The sequence below is a fragment of the Hemicordylus capensis genome, chromosome 2 (assembly GCF_027244095.1).
Source record: "Hemicordylus capensis ecotype Gifberg chromosome 2, rHemCap1.1.pri, whole genome shotgun sequence".
Classification (NCBI taxonomy): Eukaryota; Metazoa; Chordata; class Lepidosauria; order Squamata; family Cordylidae; genus Hemicordylus; species Hemicordylus capensis.
In genome coordinates this window covers 183442271-183461702 of record NC_069658.1, presented here as the reverse complement: position 1 = coordinate 183461702, position 19432 = coordinate 183442271, and the positions used below count along the sequence as shown (strand labels likewise).

The following is a 19432-nucleotide window of genomic DNA, read 5'->3' as shown; positions in this document are numbered from 1 at the left end:
GAGGGCAGTTGTGAGACCCTGTTAAGGAGAGCAGAATCAAAGAGCCTCTGATGCATGGGGCACGATCTGCTGGGAAATTCTCCTGTGCACGCACTGTATAAGATTACTGCAGTGAATTGTGCCGCATGTGAATTGATGTGTGGCTGGGTGCTCTTTAGATTTTCCAGCTCAGACACCAGAAAATATTACTCCCTGGCTGCATAGACAGCTGGATTTAGCTGAAGTACTAGGTTTTAAGCCTGAAGTTCCATTTCCTTTATTTCACACTCCATTCAGCCAATTAAAAAATCACTCTGTGTCACACACACACACACACACACACACACACACACACACACACACACACACACACACCTGTTTAAACTGAATTTGCTTATTCAGCATAAACAGGTGTGTGTGTGTGTGTGAGAGAGAGAGAGAGAGAGAGAGAGAGTTTTTAACTGGTTGAATTATTTTGTTCACCAACTCTGAAACTTTTTGCCATCTTTTTATATCCATCTTGGGTGTTAGAAGCCAGAGCTGGGCTTCACTGTCACATGGAACAGCCTTTCAGGGAATGATCACATGTGGCTTAGAATGGCCATAGTGTTCTTTGGGAGAATCAGGCACACAGGATAGAGGGAAGGGCTCTTGACGTTTTAATAACTGAATACATACATAAATAAGTATTAACAGTAGGAAATGTTAGAGAGCATCAGTGCAGATTGTTGCCATTTTGTTCTCTCGCTACCAGTTTGCGGGCAGCCATGTTGTCCATTTTTGCTTCGTAATGACAGGCAAGTATTTCCAGACAATGGTTATTGTGATGATCAAAAGTAGAGTGGTAACAGCACGCCAGCGAGTATGCAGGAAAGGGAGGACAAAAGTTGAAATAGTGGAGATACACACCAAGACAATGGTGGCAATGGTCAGCAACAGATTCATGAGTTGCCCATAAAGTTTATACACACTGGCCTGAGGCAATTCTATTGCCTCCTGCTGCTGGGCCTGCTGCTGTGATTCCAGTTTGGACAGTCTGGTCTGGTATGACTCCAGCACCTCCTGCCAAAGGGACAAGGAGAAGGTTAGGGCCAGTTTCCAGACCATCTGCCCTACAATGATTTGATTCTGCCTCAGCTAACCCTCAATGGATTTCTACAACCCCATTTTTTCACTAGGCACTTAAAAATATCACTCTATAGCCTATTTCTTTGGTACTTCCATCATGTGCTAACAGTGCATGAACACATGCAGAAGAAATGCATGTCTATGCCGAGCTCATTGGCATATAAAACAAAGCATTTGCTGATCCATTTCTACAGCTTTGAATCCACTCACCACCCCCTGGCCAGCAGATTGCAAAACTATGCCAGTTCACACAATTAAAGCAATGTCGAATACATATTAAAACCTAGATTTCTGTGGCATGCTTGTGCTCCCAATTTCCAGTCGTGTGAACCTGGATGTTATTGGCAGTATAGGGTTGGCACTGCACCAACCCAACATTTACTCAAATCAACTGCTGTACTTTATATCTAAGACTTATAATACCAGGCAAATGTTGGGTTTGTGCAGTGCCAAGCTGCCATCACTAAAAATTGGCTGGCAATTAGGGGTGTGCTCACAGTGCAGATCTAGGCTATAACATTTACCTGACATTATTTTAATCTTGTGAACCAGCCCTATTAATGACAATGTCCCACCCATGGCAGATCACTCTAAGGCATACAATGATTAGCCTCCTCTGAGCTTTCCCACATCCTCCTTTGAGGCAGACATTATAGCCCTTGCAGCATTACCCCAGAATGCCCTGCCACATCAAAGGCTGAGTGCTGTGACCTATGCCATAATGAGATATTTCATATCCCTCCTTGGTTTCACCTCTATCCACTATGAAATGCCCAGCAACACAGAACCAATTCTACCAATTTATTCTCTCCTTCTCAGAATGGTATCATGCACAATGGCTGAGTGATATGGGCTTTTAGATATGAGGGACCCTTACCCAGATGTCTCGGGACCTCTCGTAAGACTGGTAGACCATCTTCTCCTCTGTGCAGGCCAAGTCATGTTTGAGGTTGGTGATCTCACTGAGATTGATCTGAATCACATCATTCACCTGCACCTCCAGATGATAGTGCCTGGAGAAGGGTGGCATAGTCAAAGTGGACTGAGTGAGGTTCTGAAGTCTGCTCCTGTGTCTCACACTTCTGCCTTCCCTTCACCCTTCAAAAGCCATCTGGTTGATCTTGTTACAGCCTGAGCTTAACCGCACTGCTGATAAGTGGATTATGGCTGAGCTGGCGCTGCTCCCTCATTTGACACTCCCAGTGACAAGAAGTGGATGAGTAGGCTCTTCCCAGGCAAGGGGAAGAAAGAGAGCCACAGGTACCCAGAGGCATCTGAACTTGGGATGGCACAGGAATGGATAGGATGTGAACACCAAGCTTGCCAAGCATCATGGGGGACACCCTGAAGACAGTGAATGTAAGGGGGGAAAGAAGTAACACCTATAGGTGCCATGAGGACCTGACACTGGGAGGATGTGTTACCAGGGTACTTTGACCTCAAAGATGAGGCACTGGGGTGGATGTGATCCTAGCTGCATTGGATTATCTGTTATGCTAAGTTTGTTTTAAAGTAGTACCCCTAACTAAGTTTGGCTCACTGCTGTACTGGAATTATCTGCAGGTGAAAATAGAGCATATTAAAACAGAGTACAAAGATAATTCTTTAGTGATGGTGCAAGCCATGCTTTCTCCTGGCTTTGCAACTGCAATGGCAAATGTGCATTCCAACAAAAATGCTGGCTAGCTATCAGTCTTCTTGTCAGTTGGGCTGCCCACTTTTTTATTTTTATCAGTGTTTCCCGAATGATCATCTCTTCATTAACTGCCTTATTCATTACAAAAATTAAACTTTTAATAGTACATAACTGCTCTGAGGTTCTGGGAATTTGTGGGGATGGAAGATTTCTTGATGACCTCATGACAGTTTTGGCATCGAACCTACAGAGTTGTTTTCCCCCCAGAGCTCAACTCTGGAATGTTGAGCTCTTTTTGGTATGTTTGGACTGACTGCAGTGAATTATTCTGTAGTGTCCCCACCACTCTCAAAATCTTAGATTTGTGTTCATCCTCAGTGTGTCTCTCTGTGTGGAGGATGGATCTGTCCTCCCTGTGGTGGTGGTGGTTGTATTCTATCCAGTATCTATTATGTTTTGTTGTTTAGAAGTTTGTCCCAATGGGGATCTTATAGAGAGTGTGCGGGGTGGAGTCAGAAAGGAACAGGGAGGGGAAGGAGAAGGAGAAAATGGAGTTGTTTCTGAATAAACTCTTAGTTAAATCTATATTAGATTATTTTGTGTTTGTGAGAGAAGCAGTGGTCTTTCAGGATTTTTTGGATGGATCGGTTCTCCTGTGATGGTCTTTCAGAAGTTTCAGACTGTGGTTTTAAATTGTGTTAAAGCTTTCATTTTTGTCTTAATTTGTTTTATGTTGTTTTAAACTGCCGAGAGAGAAGGTTTGGGGTGGTCTACAAATTAGGTAGATAGTTGGATAGATAAGATTTTTTTTTAAAAATCCTGCATGGCATTCTTCCCTTTTCTCATTTGAAGAACAGCAGTATCTCGGTTTCCATGCAGTATATGTAAACATAACACAAAAAGCACAGAGGAAATAGGAGGAACAGGCAACCTATAGACTATTTCATGGTATGAAATTAGGAATGAAGGGAAATGGAGCTTGCTTCTGTGTTTCTGCCTCTCTGGATGAATAGAGTTAAGGGAGTTCGGGATGGAAGGCTGGTTCTCACGATCTGCTTGCATTGAAAGTTGGGAGGAGGAGACATATGCACTCTTGATACGCGATCATGTGGGCAGCCAAAAAGTTGGTCAGAGGACCAGGAAGTAATTGTGTGTGAGGCTCAATCGTAGTTTGTGAGTGTGAGCAGCCTACATCAGTAATAGATTTGATCTAGGGAGGAGGATGTGCGCTGCCCATGCCCACAACCGTGATTGCACATGATTACTAGCCAATCCTCCAGCAAGCTTTTCGGCCATCCATACCACAATCAGGAGTATGCTCCTCTTCCCCCTGTCTTCTGGAGCAAACTGATTGTAAGAACCAGCTCAGAGTCCCCATGTCCAGTAGCACAACATTGTGTAATGGCTTTGATGGCAGAATGTCTTGGGGCACTGGCTCTGAATGTGAGGGCAGCGGGGAGAGAGAGACATGATACGAGGAAGCACCAAACATGAAGGTGGGGTTTCAGGGAGATGAGATACCAGGGCCCACTGTTCTCAAGAATGCAGGTGCCCACCTCCTCTTCTCCTCTTGGAGGAGTTCCATCATCTGCTTTTTGTCAGCTTTCCATGCCTCTTCCAGCTTGTGCCACTCATTCTCAAGGGTCTTGTGGTCTTCTCTTAGCTTTAACAGCTGAACCTTCAACTCCTGGAGTTTCTGCTTGCTTATCTCTTCAAGGGACTGCTTTGAAGCAGCTTCTGCTTCAGGGTGTTCTTCCTTGCTCTCTATAAGAGGAGGGAGGTGGATTTCCTCAACAGTGGCAATTTCTGCAGTACGGTCCCTGGGTATGAGGGATGTCTGCTGGGCTAAGCTGCCCCTGTGGGCGAAGGACAATTGCTGGGCAGAGGTGGCACTGATGCTGCTGTCATGTGCTGTCAGAGTCTTCTGCTCTAACTTCTTCAGCTGGTTCAAGGATTCCTGCAGGCGTTGCTCCAGATGGGCAATATTAGCTGAGGAGCGCTGGTTGATACGTTCAAAGGCCTGACGGATGGAGGATGCCTTCTCCCGGTCAGCCTTGCTCGCCAGCTCCACGTAGCAGGAAGTATTGCCATCCCGATTGGCCTTTTCCTCTCGCAGCAACTCAGACAAGTGGAATATCCGGTGGCGCAGGGCATCCCTCTGGCTGCGGCTGCTTGCATGGGAAAGAGTGGAATCAATAGAGCTGCTGCGGCTCCGACTGATCTCCGTCTGCAACTGGGGGACAGAGAGTAACATCAGATGAAAAGGCAGCTGATTTCAGCAGTTCCAGAATGCCATGGTTCACACTGGGCTCCCTGCTAGCTATCCCACAAGGCACTGAATTACATTTTTATTTTCCCAGAATCCACCCTACCATGGCTAATGCTGCCTTTTTGAGCTATATCACAATGCGCTCTGCTATGTTCTCCTATGGCTGCTGGTGTTTCCTTCTCATGATAAATTTAACAATGTAGTTAAAAATGAACTGGGTAACAAATATCTGAGGGTAAACAAGAGAGCTGTAGTTGCTTAGGGATCAGTAGGAGAGGGGTGCTGTGTAAGAGACAATTGCCCTGGTGAACTCTCCTTCCAGCCTGACCCATGACAGCTCTGTCACTCAGGATGTTCACCATCAACACTTGCTGATTCTTAATCCAAGTTAAGCAGAGCTAATATCACAGCCCGTAATGGAATTATAGTCTTGAGCCTCATCCACCAGCTTCCACCGCCAATGTCTGCCTTGCCCCACCAAAGGATTAGGCACTGAATCTTAGTGGTATCAACTCTAGCTACGCATGAATTGCTGCAGAGTTCCAAATCAGAGCATCTAACTTCTTTGCAGGGGGTAGAGGATGGATCTTTAGCTGCCTTTCTGTTGACCAGCATCCTGGAGGACTCCCTGCTTGTCTCCTCCACTGCTCTCTTGGAAAGGAAGAGAACAACATGGAGAGTGTGTCTGTATGTGCTCTGCTGCCTCTGTGGGATGAGGATATGGGCAAAAATCCCTTGAAAGGGCCCAGAAGGGACCCAAACTCAGTCAGTGAATCTGTGGGCAGTTCTCTAGGGGGTAGAGTCCTTTGGTCTCATCAGACTCTAGTTCATGAGACACGAAACAGTGATATTCCCTTCTCCTGATCTGGGCACTGGGGGAGAGTTCCTTTGCAAATACAGTTCCTTGTCATCAGGACACCACACAAAGTTTTCTCCCCTAAAGCACATGCCAGGTGCTGCTCCTTGAACTAACAATCACATATGGCTGGCAGTTACTGCTTAGAACCTGGGCAAGGGGCCAGTAGGACCTCACCAAGAGGGCCACATGCCCAGGGTAAAATCAAGGACTGCTTCTTTGGTTACTCACTGAACCACGGCGAGAAATTTCTGTCTGAGAATCATGTTGCTGGCTTGAAGAGGCTTCTTCTTGTGGAGAGGGTTCTCCCTTGGATGAGTTGAGGAGGTCCACCATGGGTGCTGCAAGGAGACAGCATTCTTGAAGTGCAGTTTTCTCTGAACATGTGGCATGAAGCAGTTGCTCACTTCCAATTACTTGACTTTCCCCTTCTCTCCTACTTCTAATACATCTTCTTTATACAATTATTGATATTAGATATTTATCCCACTGTCCCCCTGAAGAATCCGAGTAACTCTCACGCATTCAAAATGTCATAAACCTATTGTAAACGTATAATAAAAACACTACCTTTCATCATAACATCATAATTTAATTGCAAATATGTAACTGGAATAAAAAGGTTTGTGGCTGGCCACAGCTTTGAAATATGAATAAATGCAACCCCTAGAATAATGTGGCTTCCTCTTCCCACTAATTAACAGGAGGTTTTCCCATGAAAGCCCCACTGAAATGAATGGGAACTCTATTGTGCTTCCACACAGTTCCCATTCATTTCAATGGGGCTTGTATCAGAGAACTTTCCAGTGAATGGTCAGGTTCAGATCTGTCTGCCTCCTTAATGGTGCTCAGTATCTATCTCCCCAAAGCAGTTACCTCACCTTGCCTCATGCTAGGGCTTCCTCAGAACAAGAGAGGCATTATTTAACCCTGGCCAGCAACTGTTTCTTCTGCAGGTTTTACAGATAGGGCTCCCCCCACCCCCGAATCCAGTCCTGATTGGAGTGTGCCTGTCCACATATTCACTGGATTTAATCCAACCTCTCTGCGGGCTATCAGGGACCAGGACAGACAGGACTTTGATTCTCCCTGAATGGAGGCTGTGAATATTGGCTAAGCCTGAGTTATGTCTGGGGTAAAACAAAATCCTCTATTTCTAGCAGCTTTTGAAAAAAAACTCCCAGCCTTCTGCTTTTTCCTAATGTGTTGATGGGGGTGCTGATGGCTATGCGAAGGAGGTGCTGATGGCTATGTGAATGGTCCATCTAAACCCTTGAATTAAAATGCCTCAAATCTTCTGAGAAGCAGATTCACTCTTCAGATACCCTGAGGCATACAGCCATGTGTGAAAAACCTCCTGGAGGACTATTAAGAGGTATGAGTGATGGGTGGAGGGTCAATACCTCAACCCTTAGAATGGTTTGCTGTCAAATTAAGTTGTCATAATTTGACATCACTCATTCTAGACCTTTTTTTGCCAATAGTGTCAAAAACTGCTGAAAGGTTCAGAAGAACCAACCAGAGTCACATGCCCCCATCAGTCTCTAGACATAGATAATCTACTAATGGCTTAACTAGACCCTGAGGGCATGCACACGAACAGCCCTACCTGGGTAGGGCTGCTCATGTGGAGCGCCAGGATCAGGCCCGATCCCAGTGTTGCCCCGCCAGGTAGCCCAAGTTGTCTACCTGGGCTTTTACTGAGGTAAAAGGGCGTGCATGCACTGTTCTACCCCAATCCCCAGTTGTGTGGCTGCTCAGGCTGCCTGCAACCTGAGCAGCCATAGAGTTGGGTGACTAGAGTGCCCAGCAGTGAGTGAATTTGTTAATGCATTGTGGGATTTCTGGAGGCCAGCTTCGTTTCCCCAGACTCCAAATGGCCACACCACTCCTGGAACTGTGGCTTATGTGGTTGCATGAGTGGCGTGGCTGAATGAAATACAAGGATTTTTGGCGGGGAAGATAGGTGCAATCCTGCCTTCCCCCCCACAAACCCTCCCCACTGAGGTATCAGGTTTGTATTATATGCATACATATGCATTTAAACCCTTACAGCGGCTTTTTATAAGAAAAAGCAGCTTCAGAAGAGGTAAATTTTCAGGAGACAAGTGGCATGGGGAGCAGATGCTTAATCCCAGGGGCGGAGCCATCATTGAGCAAATGGGTTCAAAGAATGAAAAGGGCCACTGGTGCCTCCGTTACGCATGTCACATGCAAAGGGGGTGTGGCCTGATTGCCCAAAGGCCTGCCCCAGGCCCCCCTCTCAAATTTCCAGGCAGCACTTGCTGCTCGACAACATTTATTTCCCTTCTTCTCCATGGGGAGAGCTCACTTGGGACTCTGGAGCCCGAGCCATGCCCCTGTACGTGTGACATCACTTGCATGGGGTGTCACTGGTGGGGCCACTGGGTGGGCCGAATACAGGCCACCGTTCGGCTGGCTTGGCCCTTGCTTAATCCTTTCTCCACTTGCTGTTTTCCTGTTGCACTTCCCCTATGCTTATTTCCAGTTTTCCAGACAGTTTTAGTCTCAGCAACATGCATCTAGAACCTTGCAGGGGGCAAGTAGCAGAGGGAAGAGTTGCTGCAAAACAAAACAAAGGCAGGTGGAGAAACGGTTAAGTATACATATGTACTTGTCCATTGAAAATGAGCCCAAAGAGATTTTCCTTACCAAAAGCAGTGCTAGGTTAAATACATAGGTTTGCATGTAATATCTTGTTAAGCCATATGGCCACACCAGTTTCTGCTAGAATGTAAGGCAGGGATGTAGCTATAATTGAGCAGATGGGTTCAAAGAACCCGCCCCCCGCCAGCTCCTGAAGGTCCCCCAGCTCCATCCCTCACTATTTTCTTCATTATCTCCCTCACTCTGAGGGGCCGCCGGAGAGAGGGGTAAACACGGGCCCCCTCTTCCCTAGCTATGTCCTGGATGTAAGGTATGCATTCATGTGCAGCAGTAATAAGTGGGAAAATGTGGGGGGTGAGGTGAGGTGAGTAAAAGAAATGTAGCCTTAATCCTTCTGGATATAATGACTTTTCCTGCTGGTCAAAGGACATTTCATTCAGCAACTAAAGGGAAGAAAGACAAGATTGTGAGGTGGAGTTGTCAGCTCTGGGAAGTCACCAAAGTAAAGGGAGATTTATAGTTCCTGGAGGATCATGTGGTCTGTAAAGAGAGCAAGAGATCCAACATGGTTGTTAACTAGGCAGGAATCAAACATGGCAGCTACGACGAATATGACAAATATTTATATACTGCTTTTCAACAAAAGTTCCCGAAGTGGTTTACATAGATACAAATAAATAGATAAAATGGCTCCCTGTGTTCAAGGGACTCACAATCTAAAAAAGAAACATAAGATAGACACCAGCAACAGCCACTGGAGGGATGCTGTGCTGGGGATGGATAGGGCCAGTTGCTCTCCCCCTGCTAAATAAAGAGAATCATTACTTTTAAAACGTGCCTCTTTGCTTAGTTCGCAGGGGAATAAATATGCTTATCATTTACACAGCATTGTTTTTTGCACTCAAAATGCTTCATATACATTAATAATTCTGAGCGAATGTGCTGATATGATTCATATATTTTGGACATGTCCCAACATAAAATCATTTTGGATGCAAGTATATAATTGCATTCAAGAAATGATTGGATATTGCTTGCCCGCAAAACCCTTGAGTATGATTTTCTATCAGATCATTTGTTTTGATGATCTGACAGATCATTCATTTTAAAAGAGAAACAGGAATTAATAGCACATCTACTTAGTGCTGCCAAGTTAGTACTTACTAAAAATGGGAAAACCCCTAACCCCCAGTGTGAACTGTGAAACAATTAAATAAGGTATGGGACATAGTTTGTATCATAAAGTTGATAAACTATGCTAGATGGAGAGAGGGCCATCAACCTGAGAATAATTTCATTTATAAACAAAGTATTTTATTTCATATTGGAATGAGAAAAATCAAGATAACGTACAACCATTTACAATTTTAGGCACAATTTTAAATAAAATTACAGTAAATCTAACATATTACGATTGACTTATAGGTAGTGTATATAGTATTGTAAATCTAGGTATTCAGTTGCTTTTTAAATACATGTGTAATCTTGTATTTAAAATACTAAAAGGCCTGATGGATGATCTTCAATTGGTGATCGACAGAGGGAGTGTGTGATTCTGACTGCTGATCCTTTTGGCTCTCTCAGCACCTTTCGATACCATTGTATCAAAATGGTTTTTGGTACCATGGTATCCTGCTGTGTCGCTTGAAGGAGGTGGAATTGGGTGGCACTGTTTTACAGTGGTTCCATTCCTACCTCTCTGGCAGATTCCAGATGGTGTATCTTAGAGACTGTTGCTCTGAAAAGTGATAGCTAAAGTGTGGGGTTCCACAAGGCTCCATACTGTCTCCAGTGCTTTTTAACATTTACATGAAACCGCTGGGAGAGATCGGTAGTTTGGTCTGGGATGCTATCAATATGCTGATGACACCCAGATCTATTTCTCCTTAGCAACTTCATCAGGAAATGGGAAACACCTATATCTGGCAGCAGGGATATAGGAAGATGTTGAAAGGCATCATCTCATACTGCACAGGAGAAGACAATGGTAAACCCCTCCTGTATTCTACCAAAGACAGCATTAATTAAACAAAATGGCTCCCTGTCCCCAAAGGGCTCACAATCTAAAAAAGAAACATAAGATAGGCACCAGCAACAGCCACTGGAGGGATGCTGTGCTGGGGTTGGAAAGGCCCAGTTGCTCTCCCTCTTCTACGTAAAGAGAATTACCATGCCTCTTTGTTCAGTTTTACTTTACAAAGTAAAATTATTAAAGTATTAACTTTAAAAAGTAATTTTAATTTTAAAAATTAATTCTGAGATAATGTATAATAATGTTGAGATCACTATACGGCAGCTGTCTGTTTCCTTTTGACAGAAGAGTGGCTTGCCTAAGACCCTCAAGTGATTTTGGGGTTGAGAGATTTTAACCCAAGACTTCCCAGCTTATGCTCCTGTGTGAGTTAGTGAGCAGCCAGGATCTGGGGGCAGAGAGGGAACTCTGGTCCTTCATCAGGATCTTCCATCCCAGTCCCCATTCTCACTAAATAACTTCCAATACTGGATGCCTCAGTCTGACATCTCTGCCCTGCAGGATCTCAATAGCAAAACCTGCATATACGCTGTACATCAGGTCACCTGTCAGTTTAAATGATGGTCAATTCGGACAGTCATAATCTCCAGCAGCTACACACTTACTGGGCAGGGGAGACACCTTGATCATAAAGGAGGTTTTCCCAGGGTGAGGCTCATCCATTGCACTGCGAGTGTGCTGACCCCTGCGATCTTCCCAAATGTGGGAAACTAGTGTGTGTAGTAGGCTTGTGCATTTCGATTTGGGCACAAATCAATTTGTGCCCCCAAATGGCAATTTTGGATTATTTGTCTACAAATCGAAACCAGAATTAGACCTCCGATAATTTTCGTTTACAAACCAAAATGACCTCCTCTCTGATCCGAATTTTGTTTACTTCGGAAAATGCTTCAGAGCTCCATTTCAGCATTGCAATTGCATTGCAGATTGTCCTTTTTGTCTCTCCAGCAGCAACTGACTGAGTGTTTGTCAGAAGGATTAGCATAGCAGAAGATAAGATATGCAAAAAGGGACAAATGAAGACAATGACATTCCCTTGGGCGATTTAGTTAAGAGAAATGCACTGTATTGTGATGCAATTGTGTACTGAGAATGAAATGATTAAGTTGAGTTGAGAGCAGCCAATCCATTGTCAACTCTGTCTTGGCTGCTGAGATTGCAAGGCTTCCTTTCCTCCTGCTTCCCCCACCCCCAGTTTTCTCCCTCTTTATTATTTTGTGTGTAATGATTAAGATTCCACATGCCCTGTCCTGTTTGCATTTAAAATATCTAAGCCCGTGCAGAAAACAAAACAAATTAACAAAATGCCAGCAAGGACACCGCTCTTCAAGTCTCTTTCAAGGTATATGGGGGCACAAGCTATTATCCTTGGTTAAAGCAAAAAGTATACACTTGCTGCTGGGTTATTATTAACACACTGGGAAATAGCTCTTCTTTTACAATTGGACCAGCTCAGAGTGCACACAGTAATATTTTAATTTCTGAGCTCTGATGAGCTTAATTCCAAGCAGGTATTCAGTTTCTACACTTACAAGTGGGGCTACCAGATGTTCGAGGCCAATGGACTCAAAGGGGAAGCCCTACAAATATAATATTTAATATGAAATGTCAGTTTGGGTGTTCCACTCAATTTCCTGCCACCACCCAGACTCCCATTGAATTGGCCTAAGGGCTGCTTTCTTAGGAATTGTGGAAGTTGGAGTGTCTTTGGGGCAGATTTGGGGCAGAAAGGGGTCTGCTGGGGCAGAACAGTGGCTTGGGTGGAAGTGCCCCAAGGGGTGCCTGCCATCACCCAGACTCCCATGGAATTGGCTGCTTTCTTAGGATTTTTTTTTTAACATTTTATATCCCGCTCTTCCTCCAAGGAGCCCAGAGCGGTGTACTACATAATTAAGTTTCTCGTCACAACAACCCTGTGAAGTAGGCTAGGCCAAGAGAGAAGTGACTGGCCCAGAGTCACCCAGCTAGTATCATGGCTGAATGGGGATTTGAACTCGGGTCTCCCCAGTCCTAGTCCAGCACTCTAGCCACTACACCATGCTGTGTAGTGTGGAGTGTCTTTGGGGCAGAAAGGGGTCTGCTGGGGCAGAACATTGGGTTGGGTGGAAGTGCCCCAAGGGGTGCCTGCCACCACCCAGACTCCCATGGAATTGGCCTAAGGGCAGCTTTCTTAGGAATTGTCAATGTTGGAGTGTCCTTGGGGCAGATTTGGGGCAGAAAGTGGTCTGCTGCGAGAGCCAGTGTGGTGTAGTGGTTAGAGTGCTGGACTAGGTCCAGGGAAACCTGAGTTCAAATCCCCATTCAGCCATGATACTAGCTGGGTGACTCTGGGCCAGTCCCTTCTCTCTCGGCCTAGCCTACTTCACAGTGTTGTTGTGAAAAAAGAAACTTAAGTATGTAGTACACTGCTCTGGGCTCCTTGGAGGAAGAGCGGGATAGAAATGTAATAATAATAACTAGCCAACCCCACACAGAGCGCCGGCTGTTTCCCCCTCCCTTTTCCTCCTGCCTCCGGTCTCTTCTCTCTTCCCCTTCCCTCCGGCCCGCACTCTCCAGCCCTCCTCCTCTTCCGTTCCTCCCCCCACACAGAGCCGCCACCGTTGTTTTTCGTCCCGCCCGCCCGCCGCTGCCTTTCTCTCCCCTTGCCCGCCACTGCCTTTCTCTCCCCTGCCCGCCACCACATTTCTCTCCCCCACCCACTGCCTGACGCCTTTCTCTCCCCCTGCCCGCTGCCCACCGCTGTCTTTCCCCCCACCCGCTGCCCGCTGCCGCCTTTCTCTCCCCCACCCACTACCCGTCGCTGCCTTTCTCTCCCCTTGCCCACTGCCCACCACCTCCTTTCTCACCTGCTGCCCGCCACCACCTTTCTCTCCCCCGCTCGCTGCCCACCACTGCCTTTCTCTCCCCTGCCCGCCACCCGCCACCTCCTTTCTCTCCCCGCCCGCTGCCCGCCGCCACCTTTCTCTCCCCCTGCCTGCTTCCTGTTGCCGCATTTCTCTTCCCCCGCTCGCTGCCCGCCGTCGCCTTTCTCTCCCCCCTCCTTCACCCGCCGGCTGGCCGGAGGCCACTGTCAGCACTTTCTTCCCCCTCTCCTCCTCAGTCCTCACTTCGGAACTCTCGCAGCTTGTCACGAGAGTTCCGTCGCCAAATCCTGGGCACGCATGTCCCAAGAGAATTAAATATATAGATAATAATAACTGTGGGTTGGGTGGAAGTGCCCCAAGGGGTGCCTGACACAACCCAGACTCCCATGGAATTGGCCTAAGGGCTGCTTTCTTAGGAATTGTCAATGTTGGAGTGTCTTTGGGGCAGATTTGGGGCAGAAAGGGGTCTGCTGGGGCAGAACAGTGGGCTGGGTGGAAGTGCCCCAAGGGGTGCCTGCCACAACGCAGATTCCAAAGGAATAGGGCAAAGGGCTGATTTTTTGTGATTTAGGGAAGCTTTTCCCGCAGAGGGAATAATGGTGGTTTCAGCAGCCCCATAACTGCACTTGGGGGGCACTTGTGTGGTGCTGAGCGAGTGGTGGTGTAGTGCACAGAGGGTGCCAACCACCCTCCTGGATTGCTAACCCATTGGGGTACTGGGCTTTGTTGTTTCTGAGGTGTTGAATTTAGATTCTCTGGTAGCAAATGAGATTTTTAATGAAAAACAATGAATCCACTCTCATATGCTACCAGAGAATCTACACTCAGAACACCTCTAGAACAACAAAACCCTGTACTTCATGGGTTGGCAACCCATGTGGGTGGTTGGCACCCTATGTGCACTACACCGCCACTTGCTCTGGGCCACCCCATTGCCCCCCAAGTGGAGTTACGGGACTGCTGAAACCTCCATTATACCCTATGAGGAAAATCTGAAAGACGCGTAACTTCATTAATTCTTTAAAAATCAGCCCTTTGCCAAATTCCTCTGAAAAAATTGTGGTAGCTTCCTTGCACCAACTGGGCACTACCACCAACCACACTCCACTATGGGGCCCCCTCCCCCCCTCGTGAAGCTATACTTTTCCTGAAACCTCCATTATACCCTATGAGGAAAACTTGAAAAATGTGCAAATTTCAAAAATTCACCAAAAACCAGCCATTTGCCCAAGTCCTTTGAAATTTTTGTGGTAGCTTGCACTCATTGGGCACTACAACCCCCACCCACTCTTTTGGCCATGTGACCCATTTTTAAATACGAATTAATTCAGATTCGGATTTGGATTAATCCGGATACAAAACAAAACTGGGGTGATTTGGAAGGCTTAAATTTGGACAAAATACAAAATGGGGTTGATTTGTATTTGGTACAAATCGAAACAGAAAAAATACAAAACGTACAACCCTAGTGTGTAGTGGCTGGAGATTATTTTTCTACCCAGATTGCAAAAGTAATCTCAGTCATTCACCACAAGCACAAACTTCCATTTAGCAAGATGCTATAACTGCTGCAGTGTCTGTGGTGATGAAAACATTCCATGTTCTTCTGATGAATTATTCAAATGAACTGTTGGCTAAAACCATGAGGCATTCTGGGCAGGAAAAGAAGCAACATTTTGGGCCAGAACTAGACTTTCTGAGACAAACAAGGCATTCTCAACCCCATGTTTACCTCCCAAAGCTAATGTGGGGGGGGCACTTGTAGGAGGCAGGCCCAAGAGGGGTGCTAGCTTAACCATTTCCCTGGCTCTAGCAAGCCAGAGGTTGACGGTTCAAATCCCCACTGGAAACAACTATAGCAGGCAGCAGCGATATAGGAAGATGCTGAAAGGCATCATCTCATACTGCGCGGGAGGAGGCAATGGTAAACTCCTCCTGTATTCTACCAAAGTCAACCACAGGGCTCTGTGGGCACCAGGAGTGGACACCGATTTGATGGCACACTTTACCTTTACCTCTCTCCTGGCCGTTCCACCCAGGCGGCTCTGAGCTCAGAAAATAAGCCCAGAATCTGGGGGGTGGGGGGGAAGACTGGGGCAGAGGTTTCTAAGGTGAACCAGCAAGTGGGGGAGAGGTTAAGCATCCCCCTCCCTCCTGCCATCATCCCTTGCAAATGGCACCTCCCAATATTCCCACTAACCAGTAAACATGTATTTGAGAGATCTGTTTGCCAGCACAACGTTCTTCCTTCAGAGCGCTTTTGTGAACTGGCCATGAAGTGAACATATTACGAATTTCATTGTATGCTGACAAAAACTTGAGCAAGTAACTGAGCCATCAGACAACCACTCCACCAGGAGAGGAGAACTCGTCTTGTGGTAGCAAGCATGACTTCTCCCCATAGCTAAGCAGGGTCTGCCCTGCCCTGGTTGCATATGAATGGGAGACTTGATGTGTGAGCACTGCAAGATATTCCCCTCAGGGGATGAAGCCACTCTGGGAAGAGCAGAAGGTTTCAAGTTCCCTCCCTGGCTTTTCCAAGATAGGACAAGATTTGTTTTTGATAGGGCTGAGAGAGATTCCTGCCTGCAACTTTGGAGAAGCCGCTGCCAGTCTGTGAAGACAATACTGAGCTAGATAGACCAATGGTCTGACTCAGTATATGGCAGTTTCCTATGTTCCACCATATAGCTATGCTGAATAGGGATGAACTTAACCCATATCTCAAAATATGGGCTACAACAAATAGCCTTTGGGAATACATTATAGCAGATCTGTGGAGGGGATGGCAAGGAAAAGAGTTTAATACCCTCCTTCCTGTGATCTGGATTCAGATCATCCTCCTGTGGCTGCTTTTTGGCAATAAAGGAGAAGCTCTTGGGATTAAGTACATCTCTTAATGACACATTTAAGTAAATGTCTACTTCATCATAATCAATCCTGGTTGGGGTGTGGATATATGGGCAGGGGTGTGTGTGTGTGTGTGTGTGTGTGTGAGAGAGAGAGAGAGAGAGAGAGAGAGAGAGAGAGATTATACAGTGTTGTTGTTGCATTGCAGGAGCTGCTTCCTTAGGCTGGCAGCTTTAGTGGTAAATTATCATGTATCCTGCTAATCTCATGTTGTTTCTAGATAAAAATGTTACCAGTACAAGCATAGCTCCAACTATGCAGAAGTGTCTTCTGCAATGTTAATTTTTGAATTGGCTGTGTATTTCTATAGAAGAAATGGCACTGTGCTTTCCAATGAGACAGGTGACAAAACATCTCTGGCCAACTGGCTGCTGGCAACTAGTTTTGTTTGGTGAATCAATCTAGGGCAGAGCACAGGGATGAGGGGCCAAGTTGCTTTTTATTGACTTCTAGACTTAAAAGTCCCAGTTTGAGAGTGCAGAAAATATCTAGGCTGTACATATTGATGGCAGCTTTTTCTCTCTCCTGAAAAGAGCTATGAGGAATCTGTTGAGAACCAAGAGGCTCCTTATGAGTGGTGGACTCCAAGACATTGTGTGTGTGTGTGTGTGTGTGTCTTGAACCAGGACTCTCAGCAGCCAGTCTCTGGCCCTTTACCTCTTCTGTCACCCATACCCTGGCCCTTCAACAAGCCAGGCAGAGCAAACGTTTATTGAGCCAGGGCACCCAGCCTCAAGGCTGCAATGGACTGAGCATAGTCAAGTGACCTCTAGTCTGGATCTGGCCAATTGGCCCAACAGGAGACATCTAGTCTGGATCTGGCCCTTGGCCCAACAGGAGACATCAGGCCCAATAAAACTCTTGCCTCCAAACCAGCCTGGCAGTCAGAGCAATTAACTTGCATGCTATGCTTAATCTATTTCACCTGGTACCCAACCCTGGCCCATCCTCAACCTCCATTTTTGCCTCTGGCCCTCTGTTCCTCATTGCTCTGATCCGATACCTGACCTTGATCTGCCGTTGACTACATTTCCTGCCTCTAGCCCTCTGCTCCTCAGTTGCACATACCTGGACTGGAGCGCCCCACTGCAGCCTGTCTCAGTGTTTGGCCAGGGCATGCCATGGGCCAACTGGCAGTCATACATGAGAAGATTTGGTCTGCAGGATGCCAGCTGCCTGCCGCTATCTCTGCATTATTTTCTCTGGGCCCTGAGCCAGAGAGAGGGCCTCAGGAAGCAGGTGAATTCCTGGATTATCTTGCAGAGAGGAACTGCCCTCAACGCGGGGTGGGGTTGGGGAACAATCCCAACAGGCAATAGCTAGGAAGAGAGCCTTTAATAGGTAGGTAGGTAGGTAGACCTTTTTGCACCAAGGCAAAAAAGGTCACCAGTATTCTTTCTAATGTTTTTCATTCTGTGTGCAGAATTAGTTTTGTTTTGGGTGGCAGTATCAAGGCAGTGTGTGCACACATGCATTAAGAGTGGGACCTTCCTGATTTAACCAGAGCAGGATCTACAATTAACTGAGTGGATGCGCACATGCCTTAGAAGGAACACTGCTGGTCACCCCAGTTACAGTATCAGGTCAAGGATGGGGGTGGGCGGGTGGAAGTTGTCCTCTACCTAAAAAAAAAAAAAAAGATGGTCTCAAAGGGAGATAGGCAGTGAGTAGAGCTAGACCTCCCCAGTGGCAGCTGCATCTCTGAACAGGCTGAGAGAATTATTGCTCAAACAGTTAACCAAACAAGCAGTGCTGGCCCAAAGCATCTTGCTGGCTGAAGCAGGAAAACCAACTGGCAACTCCCCCTCCCACTTTTTAATGTAGGGCGTGGTGTGCAAATTACACAGTGTGTCCTGCTGTGTGCAAACGACACCGTGTATCCAGACAGGCATGACAGCATCTAATTGAAAGGAACGGTTGCTATTGAGCAAGAGCACAGGAAGAGCAGTGCTTTCTGAGGTTCTTGCGCAGCTCCCATTCATTTCAATGAGGCTCACACTGGAGAACTTTTTGGTGGAGACAGTTTCCTACGGCTCTGATCTGTCTGTGTTCTGTTCTGTCATTCTTGGCCACCTCATTTTACCACACCTTGTAAGCTGCTTTGAGAATGTTCCTAAAATAAAAAAGATGGTATACTTTTTGTTTAAAATGTATGGCTTGGAGACTTGGCCTCTGAGTAACTTGAAGGTAACTCAGCAGTGAGCCTTTTCTGTAGTTGCCCCAGGGTTATGCAATGCACAGAAGAGCACTGAAGACATACCTGTTCTTTTAGCTGGTTTAAATCTTGCTTTTAAAATTTAATTATTTTTTATATATTTTAATCAATTGTAAACCACCTTGAGATCTAGTTACAGGCATTATAGAAATGTGTTAAATAAAATAAATAAATAATGCATGCAAGCAAGCAAACAAATGGTAGGATCTCCATTTGCACATAATGGGCTGATGTGGGGAGGAACTGAAGAGTTGTGCTGCTTCTATTCATGCAGCAACACTTTATTCCTACAAGAGTGGAAGTGGGTCTTACAGACTCTGCAGAAGAGATAGTGGATTCAAGAAATCATGTAACAGTTGCCCTCCCCCTCCCATCTTATCCAAGTACTGATAGGTAGAAATGAGTTTGTGGACAGGCACTGTCTGTCACCCACGGCAGCTGTCTTATCAGTCTCTTGGCAAAGGGATACCTCGGCCTGCTGCCAGCCGTCCCCTTCCTCTCATGCAATGCGAAGCCTGCAAAGCCAGGCATAGTAATTGCTCCTGGGCAGGGAATTTGTCACGTTCCCAAGTTCCTGATGTTTCTGGGCCAGGCAGGCCATCTGCCCCTTTCTCCCCACACTCAAGCTCTTCTTGAAGTCTTGAACTCAGAATCGGGCCCATAGCCAGCTGGTGGCATGGTGTGTACCTGCCACACCAAAAAATTATCTTTCCTCCCCAGCTTCACTGACTGTTTTCACTGAACATTTGATAACTTGCCCCCACTGACTTCTGCAATTCCCCCCACCAATGTTGAGGCCTTGCTTAATCAGAAATAAGTCTTGGAATTTACTCCCCAGCAAGGAGCACAAAGGCCCGTTTATACATTTAATAAAACTGGGACGGGGAAAACACCCTTTGTGTTTGGAGTTACTTT

General features: G+C 46.3%; 1 protein-coding gene and 1 non-coding gene across 4 annotated transcripts in view; one reads left to right on the top strand and one right to left on the bottom strand.

The window, feature by feature from the left end:
• Nucleotides 1-625: 625 nt before the first annotated feature.
• Nucleotides 626-19432, bottom strand: part of TEX28 (testis expressed 28) — a 37503-nt gene continuing 18696 nt past the window's right edge. For 2 of the 3 annotated variants that reach the window (XM_053291212.1, XM_053291213.1), the window contains exons 3-6: nt 6100-6209; nt 4300-4976; nt 1985-2120; nt 626-1041 (exon numbers count right to left, since the gene is read on the bottom strand). In XM_053291212.1, coding sequence (XP_053147187.1) covers nt 727-1041; nt 1985-2120; nt 4300-4976; nt 6100-6204 — 1233 coding nt within the window. In that variant the 5' untranslated portion in view covers nt 6205-6209 and the 3' untranslated portion in view covers nt 626-726. Of the gene's footprint in view, nt 1042-1984; nt 2121-4299; nt 4977-6099; nt 6210-17844; nt 17925-19432 lie in introns of all 3 variants that reach the window. The other variant, XM_053291214.1, reaches the window with a different exon arrangement.
• On the top strand, nt 11126-11281 carry LOC128348329 (U1 spliceosomal RNA). Its single transcript, XR_008318082.1, has one exon. It is a non-coding gene; the product is annotated as a U1 spliceosomal RNA (small nuclear RNA).